The following is a 24,434-nucleotide window of genomic DNA, read 5'->3' as shown; positions in this document are numbered from 1 at the left end:
AAAGGATTTTTCCCAGCTTGAGCCCTTCATTTAGCCAACAAAGAGTGACACACAATCCCTTATATCCGCCTGAAACAAGTGTATACCTGCCAAACTGTTGTCAAAACAGAACCGTCTAAAAATAGTTAAAGAACACCGGCAGGGCGGTCCCATCATTGACAAGCTTGGTGGACATTTGTCACCTGGTCTGTGATGATTTGATCTTTTCAGTTCTATTTATATAGCACTTTTCACAATGTGCACTGTGGGGCTTTTCTAAGCATTTTATGATTGTTATTTTGGGTGTGAGCAAATTTACGGCTAAATATCAAATACGTCATAATAGGTTATCAGAACAGATGGAAAGGAATGCTTTGAATTTCAGTTACAGTAAGCAATACATCGATCTAATAAAATATTTTTTCTCTTGAACCTGCAGAGCTTCAAAGAATTAATAAAAGTGGCCCTAATGCAGTCAAGGCAGAACGTTTCGGAGAATTCTGATTTCTATCATTGCTTGAGAAAGCCGACTTCTTAGAATAAGATTACTTATTTAAATGGAAGGAATTTAACAGAGGAGTTGGCTGCCTGTGAACAGGAAACACATAACCAGAGAAGTTATATTACCTTTACAAAAAAAATATTATTTAAGTGTGCTATTAGTATAATAATAAAAAAGTAAACTTTTCATCTCAATTTTATTTATTTCTATGTAATATACTTTAAATTACACAAGAAAATGATACTATATTCAGTCAATACTTGTACTCTATATTTCAAATCAAATCCCTTTATTGTCACTCAACCATATACGCAGGTGCAACAGTAGGTGTAAAACTTGGGTGCAGTTCCAACCAACATGGCAGTATGACAGACATTTCTTATACACATTTACACATCATTTCTGTACAAGTTTAACACCAAACAATAAGGCAAACAGTATCCAGTATAAATAACATAAGGAAGGTCGACAAAACAAACAAAAAATGACAAAGTTGGTTTGGAGCTCACGACGCAGCAGCCATACTCGGCGCTATATTGACACATATTTTGTGTATATTACAATTACAATGTTCTAAGTATACTCTATTGAAAGGGTAAAGAGGGCCATCCGACTCCCAAACAGTATTGAAATAATAAACTTATGTACCACTAGTACATAATATTAGTATATAAGTATACATATACATTATGCACTTGGCATATAAACACAGTGTACAGTTTCTAAAATATACTTCAACTTACTTAAAATGATGCTTATTTTTGTAAGGGTATGCTGTTATTATGAAACATTGTGGATTTGTCCACAGCAGCGGTTATCATTTAAAATGATAATTAATTCAGTGATGAAGCTGTCAGGTCTAGCAACCCTCACAGTTCTCACAGATGACTCTCTAACACATCTTGTATTGGTCAAGAGTCAAGACTAAAGTACATACTAATCACACATGTTCTCATAGAGTCACATGAGAGAGAAGAGGATTGCCCTGGCTTTTTATATCACAGGGCTTTCACTGGCATCTACAACTATGGCAGGACATTGTGTTTAAAGTCTTTTTTAGTCTTAATGTAATAACAACATAACACACTAAATCACTTCCAAATTACAAAGTGTGACAATTCAAATGTCAAAAATGTCAAGGATGAACACAAATCACAGGAAATAAAGTTCATAGGCTTGAAAGTGTAGTGGTGGTCCAGCTAATGAATCCATATTGTGTGTGCATGTCAGAAAATACTTACAATGTCAGCAATAATTTTTTTAAAGTGTTCGTTTTTTTACGTGTTTGCAGGTTTTTTACCTCCTTCTTTGGTGATTATTTTTCAGTGCACATAGGGGCAGTTTCTCGGACAGGAATTAGTTTAAGGCAGGACAAGGCTTTAGCTAAATAGGATATTTAAATGGTTTAAAAAACATACCTCACAAAAAACATTACATGTGTGCACCTCCAGACAAAACAATCGCACTAATATATTTAAAGATATGTCACTCCAAATCGATCAAGACAAGTTAGTGTGGGACCAGTCTTATACCCTGTCCGAAAACCGGCCCTTAATGTTTCTTTTACATAAATACATATTTTCCTATGATTTTATATTACTTGTTAAATATTATTTATATGATTACATAATGTTATATTTATGTTCATTTTCTAGTAACAGCTGGCTTTGTTAAAAAACATGTTTTCAATAACTCCCTCTGTTCGTCACTTTTTGAAGCTTGGCTTTTCTGTTGTTGATAAGAGAACTTGAAAATCTCAGCAAAATCATTGTTGACGTGTTCTGTCTGTGGACCACTGTCCCTTTACTGAAAGATACACATGAAGCTGGTTATTGCACGTAAAGTGGAAGATAACGTGTCCTGTTTTTCACTCTCCCGGTAAAGTTTATGGGATGCACTTCAAGCATGAACAATCAGACGTAATCCAGTATGACATCAAAACAAACACACTGTGATGAATGTTAACCTGGAACGTGCCCTTGACTTTGTTCTGTGGTTAATGTACATATCTTGTCCGCTATAGGACAGGTTGAACGTAAAACATGTTATAACTGCCTGGCATGTATAGGATGTTTTTGTACATGACATAAATAGATAAACGATTAGGATGCTATCAGTGTAGTGTAACTGTATTGCACTTTAGTGATCAGAATGATAATTATTCAAAAACATGTTTGTTTGTTTTTGTTTCGAGTGACAGTGATTTCATTACATATTTGGGATTGAAAAGATCTTATTCATTCATTAAGATATTTTCATATTGCACCATCACGCTGCAGTACGCATACGTCTATTTATGGTATAAATATAAAATCAGTGTGGAATTATGACAGGTTTATAAAGGTTGTCGGGCAGAACTCCCACAAGTCCATCTGATGAAATAAGAGATCTGAACTGACTCCTGAAGCGTGTGTCTGCGTGTGATACTGACCCCAGTGTGTGACTGGACTAAAATAGTTTTTAGAGAGCACTGGAGTCAAATTCTGTCGTAAAACCAGTCTGATGTTCTCCTGGGATCTGACTGTGCCATACAGTACAAAAGTCATGCTAATTAATAATGTTGCAATATTTTACTAAACTGCTAAGAACTTTAGACCAACACAAAGAAATGCCATTTTTTGGTTTGGGAAGACAGCAACTATTATAAATATATAAAAAACACATGGAATATATTGAAAACCATTGTTTAATTAAAAAAAATATTTTAATTATATAATATTTATTTATGAATGTTCATAACAATTGTACATCTTCAATCTTGAGATTTTTCTATGCAGTGTGCTTGATATCCTATTAATACTATCTTATAAATCAGAGTCAGTTTTGGCACGATGGCTTGTCCTCCGACGGACTCTGACGTCATTTGCAACCGGAGCAGACAGCTTTGCTGCAGGTTAAGCCAAAGTGCAGCCACATATCAGAAGACAACACTACAACACGGCCATTTATATGTGGACAAATTAATTATTCATGGAGATAAAAACTAATGATATTGTAATTTAAACATGTCAAGAACGCTACCATACACAGTGTGTGTTATATCAAATTATTCTAATGAGTTTATGTGGTGCAGCATTCTGTTGGTCAGCAATTAATAGTCCAAAGTTTACAAGCAACCCTTTAATTTGAATGCAGTTCATGTTTTAATCCACTGCACAATGTTAAACAGATAATAAGTATAATTTCACGAGCGTTAACCATTGATTATCCATCAAAGAAATTAATCTGTTTTTATTAACATGGGCAAACCGACTTTACCTATTAACCCAATGCGCCATTTAAGTGTTTAATATGAACTTTGTATTTGGTCTGATGACATGATGTGTTTCCTCACAGTCATGAGATAATTTCTCAATGTTGTGAGGAGTTTCACTTGAGGAAATTGTGTTAGTGACTCGTCTTGTTCTGGAAATTCATTGTGGCTAGAAGGGATGCAAAATCTCGCCATAAACTACATTAGTTACATCTAAACCAACCCTAAACCTAACCTTACAATTAATAAAAAGTAATTAACTGTTGTCAGCGTGACAAAAATTATGCGGTATTGAAGTGCGCATGACCAGTGAACGTAGCCGTATCCCCCTCTGAATCCTTGGTTTCCAGTGTGACGTCATCACGAAACCGTTTGTTTTGGTTAGTTTAACAATCGAAGGTAGTTTAGATTGTTAGGTTCAGGTTATTAAGGGTGTGGGTTAGTGTAAGGTTTCCTAAGACTTGAAACACCAAGAATTTAGTCAAAACCAACAAGCCACGCCTACGGATCAGATATTTGGTGAGAGCCCTCCCCCTAAAGCCACAACCCTGGAAATTTTCCAGCATCACATGGGGTTCCGTCTGGAAGCCCATGATGACATTCCTCTCAGCCAGAAGCGTAGTGTAGGGGGGTTTCACATTCCAGAGAGACCATTTGCATTCCATTGGTCGTTTGGACTCTCCGTCAGAGGGAGCGCCTTAAATCACCCGTAAGTAGCCAATCAGAAGCCGCAGTTTTCATTGCGTGGGCGTGTCGTAGGATTTTTCTCGTCATAACCGGCTCCTGATGTCTTTGCCGGCATTTCAGCCTTTCACCGCCCGACATACGAGACGCTTCCGCAGTATTTATTTATTTATCTATCGTCGTAGACTTTTATATTATTTGTAAGATGTTGTGCCTGTGCCTTTATGTGCCTGTCCCGAACTCCGATCAGATCGAAGTGGAGTATTTTGAGTCGAATGGATTACCTTCCGAGCTGAAGTCGATCTTTAAACTCAGTGTCCTTCTGGCGTCCCAGGAATTCTCCACCTATCAGAAATGGAGAAAGGTAATTCGGTTATAAAATTAACATGATTTACTTTACACAACGGTTGATTTAAAACTATGGTTAAACCTTCGTATTTTTTTATTGAAATAACTGCACGTTTTTGTCATGACTCACGGCGTTTCCGGCGTTCATTCCTCTTTCTGCGCGCACTTTCGATCAGATGACCATATATGGACTTCTACATCCTGAAATGACAAAAGAGCGACTGTATATTACTCTAATAATGAAAGCGTGTTTTAAAATGTGTTCTTCGAACCTCAAGCGACATTTGTCGTGTTTATGTGTTTGATGGTCTGTACTTGTGCCTTAATCTTTCTTAAATTGCATTATGATATTGTATACCGCGCCTCTGTTAGTAGACTATAATGAATGAATGAATGAATTTCTCCGATCCATAGATTGAGTTTAGGATTTGCATTGTGGTTATTTCAATTTCTGTATTAGTGCATGCACGCAACACTTTTATCAACTGATTTGATATTAGATATTAGACTTTCATGCGAAATAAGTTACCATGGCAACAGATTAGAGTCTGAATGTGAGTTTTTATTCAAGTCTATAGCTAAATTGGTTTAACTTTGTGGGTGGCATTAGTTTTTCGTATTTATGAAATGGCTATGAATGTGATTTCTTGTAGGTGGTTAAAGCTTAGTCTTTGCCTTCCAATGTTATAATTCTCTCCGTCCCGGTTTGACCGTTTAAGTCTGTGATCATTGTGCAGATGTGCTTTGCGTTGGTTTGTTCAGGATTTTCCAACACCGATCATATCTGCTTCCATTAAGACCTGTATGCAATCTTTTGCCCAACAGAAAGCATTGAAAACTGAAGAGAAAGACCTTGATGGGCAACTAGACTTTGAAGAGTTTGTTCACTACCTCCAAGACCACGAGAAAGATCTGAAGCTCGTCTTCAAAAGCCTGGATAGGAAAAATGCAGGTATTACACCTTGATGCGTGACTTCATTCACACATAACCGACTATCGAAAATATAACTTAATATTTTACAAATAAAAGGCTGATGATGAACTCATGTTTTGTTCCTCAGGTCATTTGAATGTTGCAGACATCGTGAGTTCACTTCGAGATCTTGGCGTCCACATTTCCCAGCAGCAGGCAGAGAGAGTCCTTGAAAGGTAAGACCAGAATAAAATATCACACTTCCTGTGTGTTGCTTTGATCAATTCTTAGGTTTTTTTTTTACGGCTAGTTCTTTAAATGCTTTTCTTTTTGTCTCCATTGTATTTTGTTCTTGTGTAGCATGGACAAGAATGGCACAATGACCTTTGACTGGAATGAATGGAAGCAGAGTCCTTCACAACAGCCTGCCGAGAACATACCAGAAATCATCCTGTACTGGAAACACTCGACAGTAAGCATTTCTCTTACTAGCATGAACTGTACAGGTGATGTGATACACGCATCTGTATTCCACGTTTGCGTTGATTAGATTGTTTGCTTGGCTAAAATAGTGTAGGGCTTGTCTACACAATATGATACGGGTTAGACTGACGGTCCCTAAAAATACCCACCCAAGCAGAACACGCCGATCTAGGACATGATCCTGTTTTATGCAGACACTTAATCTTAACTAGTCTGTAGCATGAACAGCGTCTAATCCTGTCCACTAGAAGTTCACTGCTATCAATGTGATGTTACCGTCTGAAAGAAGACTAAGATTGTTGCCCTTTGACCTTGGCCTTTGTCTAAAAGTGTGTAATGAGACCGACGCAGAAGTCGGACCCTCTTTTGCAATGTGCAAGTTCACGAGGGTTCGCAAAGTGTGCAATGGATTTTGAAATCAAACAGCACCTTTGTGTACTTAGAAAACATGTGGATTAGTTGTAAGATTTTTGACTGCGTCAGCGATCAGGTCACAGGCTGCTGACGCACACACTGCAGCTGCCAAGGTCATGTTTAACAGTTGACTTCTGTTCATGAGATTGTTATCATTCTCTCAAGTGAAAGCATGCCTAATAATCTAATTGATTTTATTGACTTCAAATGTACAGAATGGATATTTCAGTGTGGGTTTTGGTGTCTTTCTCTGTAGATCTTCGATGTGGGTGAGAACCTCATTGTTCCAGATGAGTTCACCACAGAGGAGCACTTGACTGGAATGTGGTGGAGACACCTGGTTGCTGGTGGAGGTGCTGGAGTCGTTTCTCGAACCTTCACCGCCCCACTCGATCGACTCAAAGTCCTCATGCAGGTGAGATCCGCTTTTCATTACACGCCTTTAATGGTCTCCTAAAGAATCGGCTTTTGGATTGTATTCTTATTGTCATTAAACGATCTAAAAGCTGTTGCGACAATCTCTCTTCCTTTAGAGATTAAAACGGGCCATAAGAGCAGAACAGTTTCATAACTTCACAGGAAGCCTGTAGTAAAACCAGAGCAATTGATCGAATTCATAAAAAGTTACACAAGGACAGAATCGGTTCATAAGTGTTCCAGTGAACTGATCTTGACCGTATTGTCAAGACAACCAATCACAATCCGAGAAGTCAAGCACACCCTCTGTCCTGCGCTCTGATTGGTTCGATTAGCGACAGTTTCGCAAGTCCACCTTTCGTTGGATGTTGGCAACAGTGAAATCTGTCTCTCGTCTGCGTCAGCCAAGGGTCAGACTTTGACCAATTCCTTTCACCTGCTTTTACAAAATGTAACTTTGGTTCCTGTCGTCAAGCCTGAAATCTCGATCAAGCAGAAAGCAATGACCTTACTGCTGAACCTTAACAAAGACGTAATCATTGATGTCATTCCTGGCAGACCGTGTAACAATCAACTTGTTTCTCTGTCTCAGGTGCACGGTTCCCATAGCAACAACATGTGTATTGTGAACGGGCTCACACAGATGATCAAAGAAGGAGGGATGCGGTCTTTATGGAGAGGCAATGGTATCAACATCATTAAAATCGCCCCTGAATCAGCCCTCAAGTTCATGGCTTATGAACAGGTACCTACTCTGACCTGATTTTGATTGCACAAACAATCAAGTGTGATGACATTGAAGTAATCGTCTCTCTGTTTTAACTCAGATCAAACGTCTGATGGGCAGCAATCGGGAAACTCTTGGGATTGCAGAGCGTTTTGTAGCGGGTTCCCTGGCAGGAGTCATCGCGCAGAGCACCATCTACCCCATGGAGGTGAGAATCTGTCACCTTTGAGAAATTCATGTGTTCAACCTGCCCCTGTGCTGACCGACGTCTGTCTCGTCACGTGTTAAGGTTCTCAAAACTCGCCTGGCGTTAAGAAAGACGGGCCAGTACAAAGGGATCTCCGACTGTGCCAGACGGATCCTGCGGGTAGAGGGGGTCTCGGCCTTCTACAAAGGCTACGTTCCCAACATGTTGGGCATCATTCCGTACGCTGGCATTGATCTGGCGGTCTATGAGGTGGGCAGAGAAACTCAGTAAATCATTGGTAATTTCTTCAAGAAAATGAAAATGAAAACTTACCTTCTGCAATATTGTCCCGATAGACATTAAAGAACAACTGGCTTGAGCGTTACGGTACGGACAGTCCAGATCCTGGCGTGTTTGTGCTTCTGGCCTGTGGTACAGTCTCCAGCACGTGCGGTCAGCTCGCCAGCTATCCTCTTGCTCTCATACGGACACGCATCCAGGCACAAGGTGAGCTCTCGTTTTCTGTGTGCTTTTATTTTGATGTTGTCACAAACGCACCTCATGATCATGACCTCGTTTCTTCTTCAGCCGTGGTTGAGGGTGTGTCGCAGGTCTCCATGACGGGGCTGTTCAAACAGATCATAAAGACAGAGGGGCCGACGGGTCTCTACCGGGGTCTGACTGCAAACTTCCTCAAGGTCATCCCTGCTGTCAGCATCAGCTATGTCATCTACGAGCACATCAAGTCGACGTTAGGAGTGCAGTCAAGATGAGGAACCTATGAAAATCTAAAGGGACTAGAGGCGCAAATCTTTGGGTTTTGAACCTTCAGGTGTGGAACCCAACTCATTCTGTGAATGTGAGAAAGTGAAGGAGCTGTTTATTAACATGCACAAGTGAAAGTATTTTACCAGGGGAACGGGAAGAATCCTCCCTTAAATTATTTATTTATTAATTGTTCTACATCGTTAGAAAAGAGCCACTGTGTTCAAGTTTGAATGTTTGGAAGCTGAAATCAGGGACCAACTGCACGCGCACGTGTGTGTGTGTGTGTGAGCACCGATGATGTGCCGCTCTTTGGTTTGGCAGGTGCAGATGTGTCCAACACTACAAACAACCGTCAATATTTTACTGCAAAATCTTGACATGTAATGCTGAACTTGCACTACCCAGGAAAAACGCTGCTGTACTTTGACTGAAGTAAAATAATTATATAGAACAACCAGATATTTATGTTGTGGCATCTGGTGAAGTGTTTCTTGGCACTTTTCAAGAGCACATCTTAATTGAAACCAGTATTTCCCATCCGTTTATCAGGATTTTACTTCTATGAAACTCGGTTCTTTATATTTTTATGAAACTGCACACATTGAAGTTCTTAGCTTTGCCTTAATGTAAAATAATGTCTGGTTGATTTGGAGAATTAATGCACTTTGTCTTAGTCGATGTTGAATGGAAGCTTTTAAGTGATGACTGTAAACGTGTAACGTTCTTTAATGGGTGTGAATGTTCTGTAATTGACCAAATGTTCAGCTAATAAATGCACATAATATGCTCACTTGCAGTATTGCTTGGGTTAAGGGCTTTCAAGTACACTAATTAAAATACATGGAGGTTTGTGTTTAAGAGGTCATGATGTGATTTAGATTGTGAAAGCTGCTTTGAGACGGATGTTCTCAGGAATGGAGTGATTTGAGTATGTCAGTTTTGTTGTAACAACAGTCTTGTTTTAGATTTCAAAACGTAAATGATTTATTTTTTCAATAAAAAATGTAATATTAATCTCTTGTCTGTAGTGTTTTTGTGTTGAACAAATAATTGTAATGGTCTGTTAATACATTGAATAATAATTCATCCAGTGCGTTACCATAACAGTTTGGTTACAAAAACACTAGTGGTTGAACTATAATGTGAATCCTTGTAATTAATAAGTGGGGTTTGTCTTTGACGTAAATGCCTTTATTAACGTAGAATACATTTTTAATGTAATCGTTCACAATTCATATATTCAACGCTAGAAATATGAGTGACCGAAGTCCAGCAAGTGAATTTAAAGGAGGGAAGGAGTCTATTCATGAAATGGACTCAAAAACATGATCCACATTTCACACATACAAGTGGCATTTTCTGCATATACGGTTTAAAAATGAAAAAAGTCTCCTATTGGACTCCAGCCCAGTGAATTTTGGCCATGTATGCAAATATATGTGAATTATATATATATCCTCATATGAAGACTTTGGTTTCAAAATGAGATCTGATCTTCAGAAATCGTGTTATTTTATTGTGCATTTCAATTAATATAAATCAAAATGCATTTGGTTTGTTTTGATTTAAGCCATAACTCAAAAAATACAGCTAGCTAACAAAAAACACAAAAACATAACATGACAAAAAACATGATATGTGATTTTGGAACCAAACTCTTCATATATTTATGTGTAAAACATAACCATTGTATTGTATACAACACTATGTCGCAGTTAATAGATGAAGATATGATTGCCCAATATGAAGGTTCTGACCCACTTACAACTGGTTTCTACAGTCATAATTTACTCATTAAATATCACGATACCATCCTGCAGACGCGTATAAATCGTTGTTCTTAATAGGTGAAAGAACACTGCCATCTGTAGTCTTACTGTAAACGCTGCAAGCTGCACAACATCCCTTAAAGTGACACTTCACCCAAAAATGAAAATTCTGTCATCATTTACTCACCTTCGATCAGTTCCAAATGTGTATAAATGTCTTTGTTTGGATAAAGACAGAGGAAGATATTTGGAATAATCCTTATAACAAGACAGATCTCAACACCCATTGACTCCTATAGTAGGAAAAAAACAATGGCAGTCAAGATGCCCCAGAACTGTTTTTTGTCCTACATTCTTCAAAATATCTTCTTTTGTTTTCAAGTATTTTTTCCTACTATGGGAGTCAATGGGTGTTGAGATCTGTTTGGTTATAAGCATTCTAACAAATATCTTTCACTGTGTTCATCAGAACAACGACATTTATACACATTGGGAAAAACTCGAAGGTGAAACGATGACAGAATTTTCATTTTTATGTGAAGTATCCCTTTAAATCTACATGTCTGCTACCATGCTAGTAGTACTGAATAGGTCAGTATTTTAATTATTTAAATACACTAACAACTAATGCTTAGTAAAAATAAAAGAATAATATTTGAATGATGACTTTGAATATTATATTTTAAAAACTAAACTGTAGTTAAAAAGTATTAATATAAATACTCATTTACTCGCCTTAACGCCGATCTGGGCTTTTATTATGAAATCTGAACAAGCGCTTGCATCCGGAAATGTTAATAACACGGCCAAAGAGTCGGTTAAACCTAGCTTAAAATATATCTAAAGTGTTTTAATTGCAGATATAATAACTTATGTTGATATTGACTACATGTTTATTTATAACGCAAGCCAGCATTAAAAAATCATGTTTGGGTCAGGCTGTTTAGTTCGAACTGTATATGTGATACTGACCTGGCTCACAGTTTTAGTCTTATTTCTTCATAACACAGGTAAAAATTATTTGATTCTTTAATAAGGTTCTGTTACATTAAAATCATGCATTATTTTAAGAACCATTTAAATACCATGAAATCATTAATGAACCCCAGTACTTTGACGTTATGTGTGTTTGCTCATGACATTTAACGTTACTGTATGCAGATCTTCGGAAGTGTCAACAGAGAGGAGATCTCTTACAGCCACTGATGTTCAGCTCTTTAGTTCTGCTGTCAGTGCTGCTGTTCTTCACTGTGTCTCTTATGGATCCTGGTTTTGTTTTGTCTGACCAAGACACAAAGGTTTTTCGAAATCAAAAGCTTAATCAGAAAAAATCAACAGTGAATAAAATAATGACTGACATTTGGTCTCTTTAAGGGAACCATCGTGGAAAGAATTGAAGAACTGGAAAAGATGATTCCTCAAGAGCAGAGTTCCCTCAAGCAGCGGCGATGTGGCTATTGTTTCTTACTGGTGCTTCAATAATCCTGTACTTTGTTTGGCGTACAGACCATGAAAACATCAATATACCAGTTACTCTACAATAAGATGAACATTTTGGCCAAGTTGGTCAGTGATCTTTCTTGTTTCTCTTTTTATGTTGACCAGCAACCAATGAGGGCAAAGCACTGTAAAATGTGTAAGCGCTGTGTGAGGCGTTTCGACCATCATTGCCCCTGGATTGACAACTGTGTTGGAGAGAGAAACCACAAATGGTTCCTGCTGTATTTGTGTGTGCAGTTTGCTGCGTTATCCTGGGGACTACAGAATGCTTGGTGAGTGTGTGTAGCATACTGTATATACGGTGTTTCTCATTTTATATTTGTTCCCACATTTGTATTCATTAGTGGGCAGTATGCAGTGTGATAGTCTCCAGCATAACATGAAACGAGCAGTATGATAGGATTCTGTTTGGATCAGAGCCTTACCGAACCATAGAGCAATTTAATCAAATGATTTGTCCTTACACTTATGTTGATTTTAAAACCTAATAATACTAATATCAGTGTATAATTGTGTGTGTATTTGTCTGTAAGGTCTGCCATCGATTTTGCCCCCACCTGGCAGCAGTGGTTCACCCAAAACGGCTTTCTGCTCGGGGCACTTGGACTGACAGGAGTGTTCTCTGTGGTCGCGTTACTTCTGCTGTGCATCCATGTGTACCTGGCGTCCGTTAACACCACCACGTTTGAGTTCATGTCACAACACCGCATCTCGTACCTCAAACACTGTGACAGGGAGGACAACCCTTTTGACAGAGGGGTGATATGCAACCTGTGGGACTTCTTTTGTATCTGTGGAACTGTGGCGTGGGAAAGAATCTACATCAGGAACACTAATGGAACTGTATGAAAGAAAAACTGTGGGCTCTGGTGGGATTTCATGGGCATTTGATGTTCAGTGTAGCTCATGTTTGATTGGGTTTCCTAAGGCTCAATAGAGAAGCATGATGGTGTTTTAAACTTTTTTAGTGTGTGATTATTGAGTACTGCAGGAGAAGAAATTGTGTTCTCAAGTCATTCTAAAAGAAATAAATCATGCAGGGAAGTGTACAACATTATAACATAAGTATGCATTAATAATTGTGTTCCTTAATTACTGGGGCGCTATTATGGTTTTGCACTTTTTTTTAATGAAGTAACATTTGTTTAATTCTATTTTCTATTAAATTATTAATACTTGCAGGATGTACTCTACGTCTGTAACAAGTGGTTCTGTTCATATAATGACAGTTTTATAGTTTACAAAGATTCTGTTAAACCTTATTGATACTGGTTTACAAGGGTGTTTTTTTAAATTTGACTAAATACACTTTTGTACCGAACTTTTTATTTGCAGATAAAGTTTCTTTGAGGTTCTGAAGGATGTGAAAGTGAATCACATGAATAATTCTTATGAGCCAGAACCTAACAAAAAAACGTATTAATATTTTGAACAATTTGTTATTCGATTTGAATTTTCTGGAAGTAACTGAGCAATCTAAAACATATTTTCTGTGTTGGGTCAAAGGCAACGCTGGAGCATCTGACTTTTTATGGTAATTTTTGTATCAACTAATGTTGTGAAGTGTTACTGGCTATTATAACAAAATCGAAATAAATCTAATGAAATTTTAAATGAAGTCTGCACAGTTTTAATGGGGTTAAAAAATAAAGTTTAAATAAGTTGACTGTGCTTTTATTATGTATGTTGTCTACAACCATTTTACTTTCATTAGGTGACATGTTATGAGCGCTGCGTCGAAATCCCGCCCTTTCAGTAGCGGCTCCAGGCCACGCCCCGGATCCCTCGGCACTGCCCAATCAGAACGCAGTATCGGGGACGAGCGTCGAGCGCGGCGGGTTGTTCTCGAAGGGGCGGAGTTCATTTTTCGAGCATGCGGGGCGCGTTCTGTCCGAAAGAGAGCGCGTGAGAATCTGCGTTCGTTGTAAGTTTGTGTGCGTGCAGGAGCGCGGGCTTGCTTACTTACTTGTGTTCTGCTCCTAAATATAAGAAAATATCCACAGAGCCGGTTACAGGAGAACGACCTCCTTCTGCCTCGAGGAGTTTGCAACACATCCCTCGATTCTCACTGAAAACTCTCGTCGTGATCAGTGAAATCATGTCTGCCTCAGCGGCTAAAGTCAGTAAAAAGGAACTGAACTCGAACCACGACGGAGCGGACGAGACCTCGGGTAAGTGACGACGAACGGCGGCCATTTTCACGTTGTTTTTCTGACATTTTCGATAGATAATATCCTGGTATAATGAGCGGGGTCTCGGTTATGGCGACGGTGGCGCGGTAATGATTGGCCGCGGCAGCGGTCGTTGTCGGAGGCCATGTTTGATTTCTGGCCGTCCGCGCCACAAAGCCCCATTATGACAAACTCTGAAGCCGTTGCATTTCAAACTGCGTCGCGCGGGAGTTTATTTGTCTTCCGCGATCGGCCAGCTCGTTGTGGGGACGCCTGTGAATAAAGAGCGTGAAACACGCTGAGCGGAAGCAGCCGCGCGAGGCTTTATTGTTGTGCCTTAGCTTAGCCGTGCCGCGTCTCCGCCATGATGTACGTTAGCGTGCATGTGCTTCTAATGACGAACGATGAAGGAAAGGACGCCGAAGCGAATTTAAATAGGCTTCGGCTGACCGAGAGCGTTGGGCTCGCGGCGATTAACAGGTGCAGCATGAGGTCGCGGAAGGAAAAGTGATTGTGTGCACATTTAAACCACGCGGCATCCGCGCGGCTCGGTCTGATCTCAGTGCATCAGATTGCGTTTACCTCACACAAACTACACAAGTCAATAATTAAGCCAGCCTATCGCTTAATGCTTCTTTAATTTCTAACGTTACGTATTTGTTTTGTGTCGTACAAGGCAACAATGCACGTATGCGAGAAAACGCAAAAAGAAAGTGTGAAAATTGAGATATTACTGGGAAAGAAGTCCTGATTTGTGATGTATTATTATTGTTCGGCTCTGAAGAAGTGCTTTGCATATCACTGTTTGTTTATTTCTCGTTTTGTGTCTTCTCGTTTAGAAAAAGAGCAACAAGAAGCCATCGAGCACATTGATGAAGTACAGAATGAAATTGACAGGTATGAATGCCATTGAATCTATTGTGTTTTTCATCAAAGTCCAGATAATTTTGTAATATCCAGTTTAGAAAAGTTATTTAGTATTTTTCAAATAATGGTCAGTGTTACGTATGGACATTTTATTTACTGGAAAAGTTCTTACAATGCCTGTGAAGGAGAAACTGAAAACTGTTTTCCTCTTATGTCCAGATTAAATGAGCAAGCCAGTGAAGAAATTCTCAAAGTCGAACAGAAATACAACAAACTCCGCCAGCCGTTCTTCCAGAAGAGATCAGAACTCATAGCCAAAATACCAAACTTCTGGGTCACAACATTCGTCAACCATCCACAAGGTGAGGTCCAATTCAAACTTTTTTTCATTTGTTTTATTGTGTTTCGCATCTCTCATTAATTTATTGTGATGTTTAACAAATCTTGTTGTTTTATGAGTGAGTTTTCATAACACTTGTTCATTTGTTTGTGTAGTCTCAGCTCTTCTCGGCGAGGAGGATGAGGAAGCACTGCATTATCTGACCAGGGTAGAGGTCACAGAGTTTGAAGACATCAAATCAGGCTACAGAATAGATTTTGTAAGGATTTGTGATCTTCATTTTGTTTCCATGGCTTAAAGCTCTACAATTCTCAAAACTGGCTGTCTGTTTGTGTTTTCTTAGTATTTTGATGAAAACATGTATTTTGAGAACAAAGTCCTCTCCAAAGAAATTCACCTGAATGAAAGCGGAGACCCCACCTCTAAATCAACCGAGATCAAATGGAAGCCGGGAAAGGTTTGTGTGACTCGTTATCTCTCATGGCTGTAAAAAATCTTTGTTCTTATGTCAAACTTTGCTTCGTTTAAAGGACCTCACAAGCCGGTCCAGTCAGACACCGAGTAAAGCTGGAAAGAAGAGACAACATGAAGAACCAGAGAGTTTCTTCACCTGGTTTACAGACCATGCAGATTCAGGGGCGGACGAATTGGGAGAAGTTATCAAAGACGACATCTGGCCGAATCCTCTACAGTACTACTTGGTGAGGCCTGTCTGGAAATTTCCACACTCAAACAGCAGCATTTGTCATTTTGTGCGAGAGTATAGTCATTTGTAGATTTGCATTGCTTTGTTTTAATAAAGTTTCCAGTCAGTTAAATGTTGTGGGGGGATAATTCTTCCTTTTTGAGCAGCTGAATGGAAATTCTGTGTAACTGATTTGCATTTAAACCATATCTGGTGTTTAATCGACTGCACACAGGTCCCAGACATGGATGATGAGGAAGGTGAGGGTGAGGATGAGGAGGAAGATGAGGAAGGGCTGGATGATATTGATGAAGAGGGTGAAGATGACGGAGAGGAAGAGGATGATGATGGAGAGGCATGTGATTCCTTTATTTAATGGCACACAACACCTAACTGTTAAACATAAGTGATTTATGAATCTTTATTTCCTGTTCTCTGATTTTCAATAAAGAAATAAAAAATAGTCCTTAAATTATTCAATATTTATACAATATGGTGATGTTCTTTCTTTTACATCAAGTCAAAGCATAATAACTAGATTATTTGTCAGTTAAGTTTTGTATTTTTATTCATATATTTAAGTCCCCATGACCACCAGGTCAAATGCTCATTTATATTTCGTTCTGTTACAGGATGATGAAGGTGAGGATGACTAAAGCTGGAATGCAAGAAAATTATCATCCCAGTCCCAAGCTTCTTTGGCTTTTCTTTGGGGAGCAGGATGCTTCTTCAGATAGTTTTTTGGTTTTGAGCTCCATCTATTCCTCTGTCCTGAACATGCCATGTTGAAGTTCCCCGAACAGACTCAATAAACTGACTGCAAAATCCTGCCGACGTGGCGTTTACCATCTCAATTCCCAATGCATTTCGAGGTAAAAAGCAAAACACTGTAGTATCGGCAGCATCCATCTGGTGTAGACTTGCGAATAGTTTTCTTTTTGTTTTTTATAAATATATGTATGTACAAATATGTATAATTTTCTTCCTGTTAAAGTTTTGTGTGGTTAATTGAACAGAAGCCATGGTGGGCAGTGATATGCTAGCTCTAGCACTCTCTGGGGTTTCATTACTTTATTCTTCATATTTAAACCCTTCATGGATTAATCAGCGGGTAGAAATCTGTCGTGTTATCCTCTTGTACCGTATCTGTTCAGGGGGGCTGAGGAGAGAGGGTGTATGTGGCACCATTGAGGAGTTTTTGATTTTTATCTCGTCTTGTTTTACAGACATCCACCAGATTTGAAATGACATTTTTGATAAAGAAAATAAAATTCTCAAAAAACAGTAGCCTAACCATGCTTGTACCTCACTGCCTGTATTATCATAAACTTTAAACCGTTTAGTTTTTTGTTCTAATAAAACACCATGTTTGGGATTCATTCAGTGGCAAAGAAAATGTTTTGGGTTTTTTTCTTTCCTTTGATTGTTTTTAAATGAAACCTAAAGGGGACATATTATTTAACTTCTGTCAGAAACACAACCAGTCTTTCTACTAACATTAAACATTCTCATAAAAATAACTTTATTAAATGGCATAAAGTGTGGTCAACTTCTGAAAGATTTGGGTGTCATCAGCAGTGTGGATGCAAAGTGTTCCTGCAGTAACCTGTCAGCTATGAGGGACACAAACGTCTGATCGGAACCCTCGAACTCTTCCCGGGTCACCGTGCTAGGCCACTCGCTCGGCTGAAATGCCCAACCTTCACAAAGAGACAACAATATTAAACTACACAAAAAGTGCCACAGCATTATAACGTGTAAAATAGTAATGGCAAAAATGACACATTGTAGTAATGTAGTTTGTTTTGGGTCTTATTCCACATTGGCTCTTATCTAACATCCCATCAACAGCACATTGCCATCAGAAACCATTGTAGCTTCAATTAAAACAAAAACAATTCCCATGACTGCCATTTTCATTTATAAATTTGGCAGATTATTTTAAAACCAGGATTTTTTCAACAGGGTGGTATATATTTATTTAGGTAATCCTTAATAAAAAATGACCACGGTTTTATCACGCCATAATTTTGATTACCATTTGTAATATCATATTCATTGGGTAAACGATGGTTCCTGTAATGAGATTAAGATCAATTCGTGACTACTGTACCACACATGAAAAAAACCTGTAGTGTACTATTATAGTATAATGTCATACAATATCATAGTATAACTACTGCACTATACTCAATTATTCTGCAGTAATACCTATGCAATAAATAAGGTTTGGAGTATCTTAAGGTTCATGAAGACAAAACCGTGTCGATGCATTTTACCACAGTTAATAAGTTACTTATTCACATCTGTGATTTTACAACAGCACAGTGGATTTGTTGATAACTTGTCACATTAAACAGACTTCTGGAAACCCACCCATGTGTGTCTTGCACCGCGGGCAGGTGGCGACCGTCCACGAGAAACCGGGATACCAGGAGAAGTGGCTGTCAGCCGGCCAGTGCTTCAGAACGTCCGCTTTCTTAAAAGTAACGACGTCGAAACGAAAGCCTTGAGGATTCTCGAAGAGTTGAACGGACACCCGCTTCCCGCCGATCACCGTGTCGTTCCGGTGCGAGAGCGCCAGACGGCTGGGCACGAATCTCACGTCCGCGTCTTCCGCCACCTCGTGCCCGCATGACCGGCAGAGCAGCAACCCCGAGCAAGCGACACCGGACCGAACCCACTCGCAAAGCAGCGCAAAGACCCACGAAAACTTCGTGAAATTCATCCTGAAGAGGAAAGTTCCCTCGTCACTCCGCAGACAGCTCAAGCAACAATAGGGATCGATTACACGCGCTGCGCTGCGCAGATCGATTGGCCTTTTACATTGAAGTACCGCGAGAGTGAACGAGAACACAGCGAAACGAAAAGCTCCCGCGATATTTTGATGTCAAGCTTAGATCACTCTGCGCAGCCGCGCCCTTTAAAGTCGAACACTGCTCATGTTGCGCGCTTCTAATTTAACTTGAAACAACAGCTCGGATTTTTAAATAAACAAGTGTTGCTAACAACTAAATCAGCATAAAGATCACATTTCCAAACGGTTACAGCTCAAAAGGTTCACAAACTTGAGTGCATATTCAAAACAGAGTATACGCCCCCTATAGGCCGGATGAATGACAGTATTAACTGGTGGCTATTTTGCATTAGAAAACAAGATCAGAGAAGTAAAAGTGTGTTTGGCACTTGGCGTGCTTGTTTAATTTTTATACAATACATTACAACTATACATAATGTGACATACATCATCTTTGTGCAGTGATTTTCATGACCTTGAGACGGGATGGATACATTGGTTACATGAAAGACAGTTAGACATTTTAAAAACAGCAGAGCATACTTATTTGAATGGTAGCGATGATAAAATAAAATAAAAATGAACGTTAATGCAAAATGCCTCAACTCTCGTGCAGGCGCACATTTAATCCATTGGGCAGCAGCAAGGTTTAGCTCTTCGGCGTAGCACAGACACATTGTTGCATGTGATTGGTTGATATCAAAAGGGTCAGGACCTCCAGAAGCCATGATCCAACTGGCCAGTGGGTGGAGAAATCTGCTTGGTTCTCAAAGAATTCTGTGTGAGGAATGACATACAGAACAAGCATTGAGTACCAAACTGCTTCATTTTAAGATCTAGAATGCATAATTCCACTGATGCTACGAATGTAAGGATGCCCACCTCTAGAAACTGCTTGAGTCTGGTGACAGAGCCCATCTGACCGGACTTTGTGATTGCTTCAATTCTGAGGAAAAGATTTGCTTTGCATTTGAACCATGTTAATCACAAGTCTAAAACTAAAGTCTCTTGTTACCACACTCTTTATCTGAGGAACTGCATTCAAAACTGTCTATCTTAGGTTTTATGATCATAATGTGACTTCCTAACACCCTGGTTCAAGTTTTTCTCTAAGTAATTGTCTAATAAATGTTGTCATTAAAGACATAAATACCTTGGAAAGTATTCCTCCTTGATGAGCAATAACAGCTTCCAGAACTGGTTTCGATATTGCCTCATTAGAGCATTTCCACAAACCTCCACAGGTGAAAAGAAATCAAAGACACATTTTTATAAAGTGAAAACGGGGTGTAAATCTCATTATCAACTTCCTTGCAGAAGAAAATCTACCTCCAGGAAGTCAAAGAGCATTGTTGCGGTGACATCAGCAATCGGCTCCATATTAAGTGTCTGTGCCAGCCAGCGCCAGCCATGATTCAACCCATGCGGATGAGACTGTTGAACCAGCACAGAAGATATAAAGTGACTTACATATCAGATAAGTCACAAGCTAATTTCAATCATGTTAAACAGAAGAATGTGTTTTTAATGCCACACACCCCTTGTTTGTTAGTATGAGGCCATCTCGACTGGATGATTGCCGCATAAAGACGAATCATTCCCGACATCCTCTTTAAAAAACTATCCTGCTCTTCAACTTTAGAGTCTTCCACGCGATATCCCAGGATCCTGTTGGGCAAGGTACATTTCAAATGCTTCAACTAGCTATAACGATAATATTATTATAATGCAATATAAAATGGTTTGAGGGCAGATCAAGATATTCATGAAATAAATTAAAGAAAAACATGAAGTGAATGTGAAGTTAAACTTTTCAAGATTAACACCGCATGGCCAAAGTTATCTGTCCGATGTGTGTACACAGACAAACGATAACAGCACATGACATCACATCCTGTGTTTAAGGGCTCTCATTTAGCAAATTTAGTTTTGCTACAAACCACAGATGTTTTTTCTCGTTCAGACTCGAGTAGACTGATCAGATGTCAGGTACACAAGCTTTGCTAGTTCTCACCTCCGGTGTTCCTCCACAGACATGCCCTCTTGCTTGGGTGGATAGTATGGGACAGAATACGGACACATCTTATGCAGGTGAGCGAGTATGAGCTCTCCTACATTAGGATGAAGCTCCCACACGCCCGACGCCACGACAGCAATGGGAAACGCCGCTAAATGATTGGATGCCACCTCCTCCTCTCCTTGTTTCTGCAAATGCATGGTTTATTTATTATTATTTAATATTATTATTTTAATCTCATCAAGTCAACCTCATTTGCAGAGTTATTTTTTCCATATTTCAGATACATTTACACAAACAAAAATGACACATTCACACAAATGTTTCTCAAACTCGTCAATTAAAAAAACATGCTCACTAACAACACAATTTCCGGGTGTCATCAAAGTAATGCGAATCAATCAGCCTTCATATGAAGTGATTTTCTAGATCATGAGAATCACGAGAAACAAATTCAGTGTGTTTTTCTACCATGAGGCACCAAATTCTTACCACAAACTTTTCTGCCAGTTTATAGTTGATAAAATCTTGCCCACATCGATGATGGGATGCACACACTGTCTTTCCACCGGACATCACCGTGCGTCCCGACAGCAGCTTGTCAATCTTCTCAAAGATCTCCTTCAGCTGAGAGCCTGAACACACGCAGTGGGTTTAATCCACACATCTCATACACATCACTGTGTGCTGCTGGCACGTGTCACTTTGTCTCACCTGATGTAGATCCGATCTGGCTCACAGGTATCGTTGCAGCCTTCTGAAGATCCATTTTTAAATTCTTTGTCTGCACGCATTCACAACATAAAACCGATTAATAAACGTCACGACACTTCCAAACACCTCATTGAACACAGAGCTGGAAGACTTCTAACCTGCTTGTCTTTACTGTTGAGCTCTTCAAAAGACTCAGCACACTGTTTTGCAAAGTCCTGCAGCCCGATGCACCATACTAAAGTGCTGTTGTCTGCTCTCATCTGCAGGCCTGAGAGGAGATGAAAAGCATGTGTTCAGAGAGCTTTAAAACAGCAGGACTGGACATGATCTCACGCAGGAGGTTTTTTCTCACCTTCACGTCTGGTCTTCTCTTTAGCGGACAGCGCTGCAGTCTTCTTCCTCTGCTCCTCCAGCTGGGCTTCCAGCTCAGCCTGCTTCTTCCTCTTCTCCTCTTCCTCATCTTCCTTCCTCCTCCTCTCAGCATCCTGCGCCTTCTCGTCCTGCAGATCTCCGACCAGTGTCATCATGGCCTGCAGCGCTTGTTCTGCCACCGCCATGTCCACCACGCTGGGGTACTCACCCTGAACGACACACGCAAGTCTGCTCTTCATCCTCACAACGATACAAGTGATACAAAGACTTCTTACCAAAATAATGTGATTTTTTATTAAAATGACTACATTTTTGTCACGCACCTCTGTGGTGGTCCGCACCACCTCTGACACCTGTGAGCAGAGCTGGTTACCGCTGGTGATGTAGGAGGCGTGGTTAGGGATGGGACCTGTCTGTGTGGCCGGAGCTGGTTGTAATTTCTGATTGAGCTGTAGCACTTTTTCTTGAATGTCATTGAGCGTTCTAAGTCTCTCTCTGCCCTCCGTCTGCCTCTGGCGCTCAAGCTCCGCCTCCCGCAGACGCTGCTGCTCCGCCTCCCGCAGACGCAGGTTCTGAATCTGTGACAGAGCAGATGCAGGTCACTAAACGCTTTCAGAAGACCCGAGGTCTACTTTTTGAACTCTGAAATGATGTTTTGTGGACAAAATGCAATGAAACTTGTGTTGAACCTGGAACCTCACTTATTATGTAAGTGATCCAAACGCTCACCTTCATTCTGTGTCTATGCTCCTCTCGCAGTTTCTCTTGACGGCCAAGACTCTCCTGGGTCCTTTAAAGGTGACACAGAGACTCATCGCGTTATTCAAAAGCATTAAATACAATCTTCAACATCATAATCTCGAATCAGGGTCAGACATTAAGTCGGCTAATGGGGCAAAAATGCCACAAAGAGAAACAAATTGATACAGATATTATAAACGTATTCCAAATATCAATTTAATCAAACAATTATTAATATTTAATCAATGTTCAGTTATCTGGCTATCTGCCAGTGCCTGCTGGTGCTGGCAACAACAGAAGCAAGGGTTTAATTACCATGAGCGAGCAAGAGGTCAGAGGTCACCTACTCTTTCTCCATCATGTCCCTAATGCTCTGACGCTCCTGCCTCTGCTTGAGCGCCATCAACTCATCAAAACGCTTTAGCTGTTCAGACCCTCGGCCGGCCACTGTCGCCACAAGATGCTCCTGCTGTTCCTGCCTGAGATTTAGCTCCGCCTGAGATACAGACAAACAGAGAGAGAGAAAGTGTGTCATCTTAATGTTGTTTATAGTTTTAAACATGCTACTTCCACATAATGTCAAATGGTCACATGAAGTGTTGAGAGTGAAGCACCTTTGCTCTGGCTCTGTGTTTCTCTTCACACATAAGGATGCAGCCCGCCACCTGTGTGGCTCTGGGCGACAGGACGGACATCGCTGGAGGGGAGCTGACGCTTACTGCAGAACTGACACCCACGGCATGAACATCTTCTATTTCTCCTTGTGTCCCCTCTTTGTCCTGACATAAAAAGTCAAAAACAGATCTTTTCGTTTTCAGCGCCAGACAAATATGATCAGTCTCAAAACAATCAGGTCAGAAATTTGACAAATGTCAGATTATAGATTACATAATTAAAACTCCTGTATGAAAAGAATAAATAGCTTTATTACACTCGTCTAGTTATAAATTATATACATGTTATTGTTGCTATTCTATTAGCATAAACGTTAGTACTTTTATGCTGCTAATTTTGTCCTGTGACACCTCCAAAGAATCTCGTTGAGAACCTGGGCTACAAAATAAGTGTGAACCATTTACCTTCATATGGTCAGATATGGCATATAATGAAACTATAATGTCACCTTTTCTTCATCTTCCTCTCCAAGGACGGAGGCTGCTATTGGAGAGATTGGAGATGAGATCGGCCTGGGGCTGATGGGAACAGAACCGAAGATAGCAACATCTTCAGAAAAAGATGGACTCGTATCCCGAACAGAGGAGATCAGAGAGCAGGTTTTCACTCGGGGTCGAGGAGTCAGTTTCTTTAGAATCTGTCCTGATAGAGGCGACAGACTTGAGATCTCAGTAAAGCCTGCCAGGACATCCTGAAATAAACGCAGGAAAATCAAGACAACAAATATGAATGCAGCGAAGCAGCCTTTGTTTATTGACTTATTTATATTTTTGTTGGTAATAAATTCAAGCGATATTATAAGAATATAAAAAAATGGAAAAATACTAAAATAAGTGTAACTGTCTGTTGACTGCAGGTCTAACCTCTTCCTTCTCCAGCCAGTCTGAGCTGTATTTCAGTTTTCCCTTCGTAGAGTTTTTCAAAGCATCTAAAGTATCCCATCGCAGGTTTTCAGACGGCATTATGGAGACATGCATATGAAATTAATTTCCCTAAAAGTGACCACATGAATAGATTTTAAACTACACACACTGCAGTACAGGCGCAAACCGCCGGCATGTATTTCCGCTTCCACCTGACCAGATTACAAAATAAAAGTACGGAGGACAAA

The 24,434-nt window shown here is 39.8% G+C and overlaps 5 protein-coding genes across 5 annotated transcripts; 3 read left to right on the top strand and 2 right to left on the bottom strand.

Annotated features, from left to right (window-relative positions):
- Positions 1 to 4,535: 4,535 nt before the first annotated feature.
- slc25a25a (solute carrier family 25 member 25a) lies at positions 4,536 to 9,689 on the top strand. Its single transcript, XM_056729466.1, has 10 exons — positions 4,536 to 4,782; positions 5,592 to 5,718; positions 5,828 to 5,915; positions 6,040 to 6,151; positions 6,833 to 6,991; positions 7,586 to 7,738; positions 7,821 to 7,928; positions 8,010 to 8,177; positions 8,264 to 8,414; positions 8,496 to 9,689. Exons 1-10 carry the CDS (start codon positions 4,624 to 4,626, stop codon positions 8,678 to 8,680), a joined length of 1,410 nt encoding a protein of 469 aa, XP_056585444.1. The 5' UTR covers positions 4,536 to 4,623; the 3' UTR covers positions 8,681 to 9,689.
- Positions 9,690 to 11,226: 1,537 nt separating this feature from the next.
- On the top strand, positions 11,227 to 13,558 carry zdhhc12a (zinc finger DHHC-type palmitoyltransferase 12a). Its single transcript, XM_056729467.1, has 5 exons — positions 11,227 to 11,454; positions 11,606 to 11,742; positions 11,819 to 11,914; positions 12,050 to 12,216; positions 12,478 to 13,558. The coding sequence occupies exons 1-5, from the start codon at positions 11,370 to 11,372 to the stop codon at positions 12,791 to 12,793; spliced, it is 801 nt and encodes a 266-aa protein (XP_056585445.1). The 5' UTR covers positions 11,227 to 11,369; the 3' UTR covers positions 12,794 to 13,558.
- Positions 13,559 to 13,805: 247 nt separating this feature from the next.
- Positions 13,806 to 17,294, top strand: seta (SET nuclear proto-oncogene a). Its single transcript, XM_056772716.1, has 8 exons — positions 13,806 to 14,115; positions 14,955 to 15,012; positions 15,202 to 15,344; positions 15,478 to 15,581; positions 15,666 to 15,779; positions 15,853 to 16,023; positions 16,243 to 16,362; positions 16,640 to 17,294. Exons 1-8 carry the CDS (start codon positions 14,043 to 14,045, stop codon positions 16,661 to 16,663), a joined length of 807 nt encoding a protein of 268 aa, XP_056628694.1. The 5' UTR covers positions 13,806 to 14,042; the 3' UTR covers positions 16,664 to 17,294.
- Positions 17,295 to 17,505: 211 nt separating this feature from the next.
- Positions 17,506 to 19,036, bottom strand: si:ch211-51h9.7 (uncharacterized protein LOC558400 homolog). The gene is made up of 2 exons (XM_056772719.1): positions 18,384 to 19,036; positions 17,506 to 17,707 (listed from the first exon to the last, which is right to left on the bottom strand). The coding sequence occupies exons 1-2, from the start codon at positions 18,733 to 18,735 to the stop codon at positions 17,553 to 17,555; spliced, it is 507 nt and encodes a 168-aa protein (XP_056628697.1). The 5' UTR covers positions 18,736 to 19,036; the 3' UTR covers positions 17,506 to 17,552.
- Positions 19,037 to 19,181: 145 nt separating this feature from the next.
- On the bottom strand, positions 19,182 to 24,425 carry gle1 (GLE1 RNA export mediator). Its single transcript, XM_056772715.1, has 16 exons — positions 24,187 to 24,425; positions 23,772 to 24,014; positions 23,263 to 23,427; positions 22,996 to 23,144; positions 22,637 to 22,697; positions 22,231 to 22,485; positions 21,888 to 22,116; positions 21,694 to 21,803; positions 21,536 to 21,605; positions 21,314 to 21,456; positions 20,819 to 21,009; positions 20,343 to 20,472; positions 20,134 to 20,238; positions 19,958 to 20,040; positions 19,687 to 19,750; positions 19,182 to 19,581 (listed from the first exon to the last, which is right to left on the bottom strand). Exons 1-16 carry the CDS (start codon positions 24,298 to 24,300, stop codon positions 19,513 to 19,515), a joined length of 2,181 nt encoding a protein of 726 aa, XP_056628693.1. The 5' UTR covers positions 24,301 to 24,425; the 3' UTR covers positions 19,182 to 19,512.
- Positions 24,426 to 24,434: the final 9 nt, after the last annotated feature.

The sequence above is a fragment of the Triplophysa dalaica genome, chromosome 18 (genome assembly GCF_015846415.1).
Source record: "Triplophysa dalaica isolate WHDGS20190420 chromosome 18, ASM1584641v1, whole genome shotgun sequence".
Taxonomy (NCBI): Eukaryota; Metazoa; Chordata; class Actinopteri; order Cypriniformes; family Nemacheilidae; genus Triplophysa; species Triplophysa dalaica.
This window is presented reverse-complemented; position numbering and strand designations above follow the sequence as displayed.

Coding starts and splice junctions, on each gene's coding strand:
- gle1 (XM_056772715.1), bottom strand. CDS start 24,300: ATGCATGTCTCCATAATGCCGTCTGAAAACCTGCGATGGGATACTTTA. Junction 22,486..22,636: donor AGCATAGACACAGAATGAAG/GTGAGCGTTTGG, acceptor GCTCTGTCACAG/ATTCAGAACCTGCGTCTGCG. Junction 19,582..19,686: donor GACTCAAGCAGTTTCTAGAG/GTGGGCATCCTT, acceptor TTCCTCACACAG/AATTCTTTGAGAACCAAGCA.
- seta (XM_056772716.1), top strand. CDS start 14,043: ATGTCTGCCTCAGCGGCTAAAGTCAGTAAAAAGGAACTGAACTCGAAC. Junction 14,116..14,954: donor CGGAGCGGACGAGACCTCGG/GTAAGTGACGAC, acceptor CTTCTCGTTTAG/AAAAAGAGCAACAAGAAGCC. Junction 16,363..16,639: donor AAGAGGATGATGATGGAGAG/GCATGTGATTCC, acceptor GTTCTGTTACAG/GATGATGAAGGTGAGGATGA.
- slc25a25a (XM_056729466.1), top strand. CDS start 4,624: ATGTTGTGCCTGTGCCTTTATGTGCCTGTCCCGAACTCCGATCAGATC. Junction 5,916..6,039: donor GCAGAGAGAGTCCTTGAAAG/GTAAGACCAGAA, acceptor GTTCTTGTGTAG/CATGGACAAGAATGGCACAA. Junction 7,929..8,009: donor GCACCATCTACCCCATGGAG/GTGAGAATCTGT, acceptor TCACGTGTTAAG/GTTCTCAAAACTCGCCTGGC.
- si:ch211-51h9.7 (XM_056772719.1), bottom strand. CDS start 18,735: ATGAATTTCACGAAGTTTTCGTGGGTCTTTGCGCTGCTTTGCGAGTGG. Junction 17,708..18,383: donor GCGGTGCAAGACACACATGG/GTGGGTTTCCAG, acceptor CTCTTTGTGAAG/GTTGGGCATTTCAGCCGAGC.
- zdhhc12a (XM_056729467.1), top strand. CDS start 11,370: ATGTTTGGGTCAGGCTGTTTAGTTCGAACTGTATATGTGATACTGACC. Junction 11,915..12,049: donor GTGGCTATTGTTTCTTACTG/GTGCTTCAATAA, acceptor TATGTTGACCAG/CAACCAATGAGGGCAAAGCA. Junction 12,217..12,477: donor TGGGGACTACAGAATGCTTG/GTGAGTGTGTGT, acceptor TTTGTCTGTAAG/GTCTGCCATCGATTTTGCCC.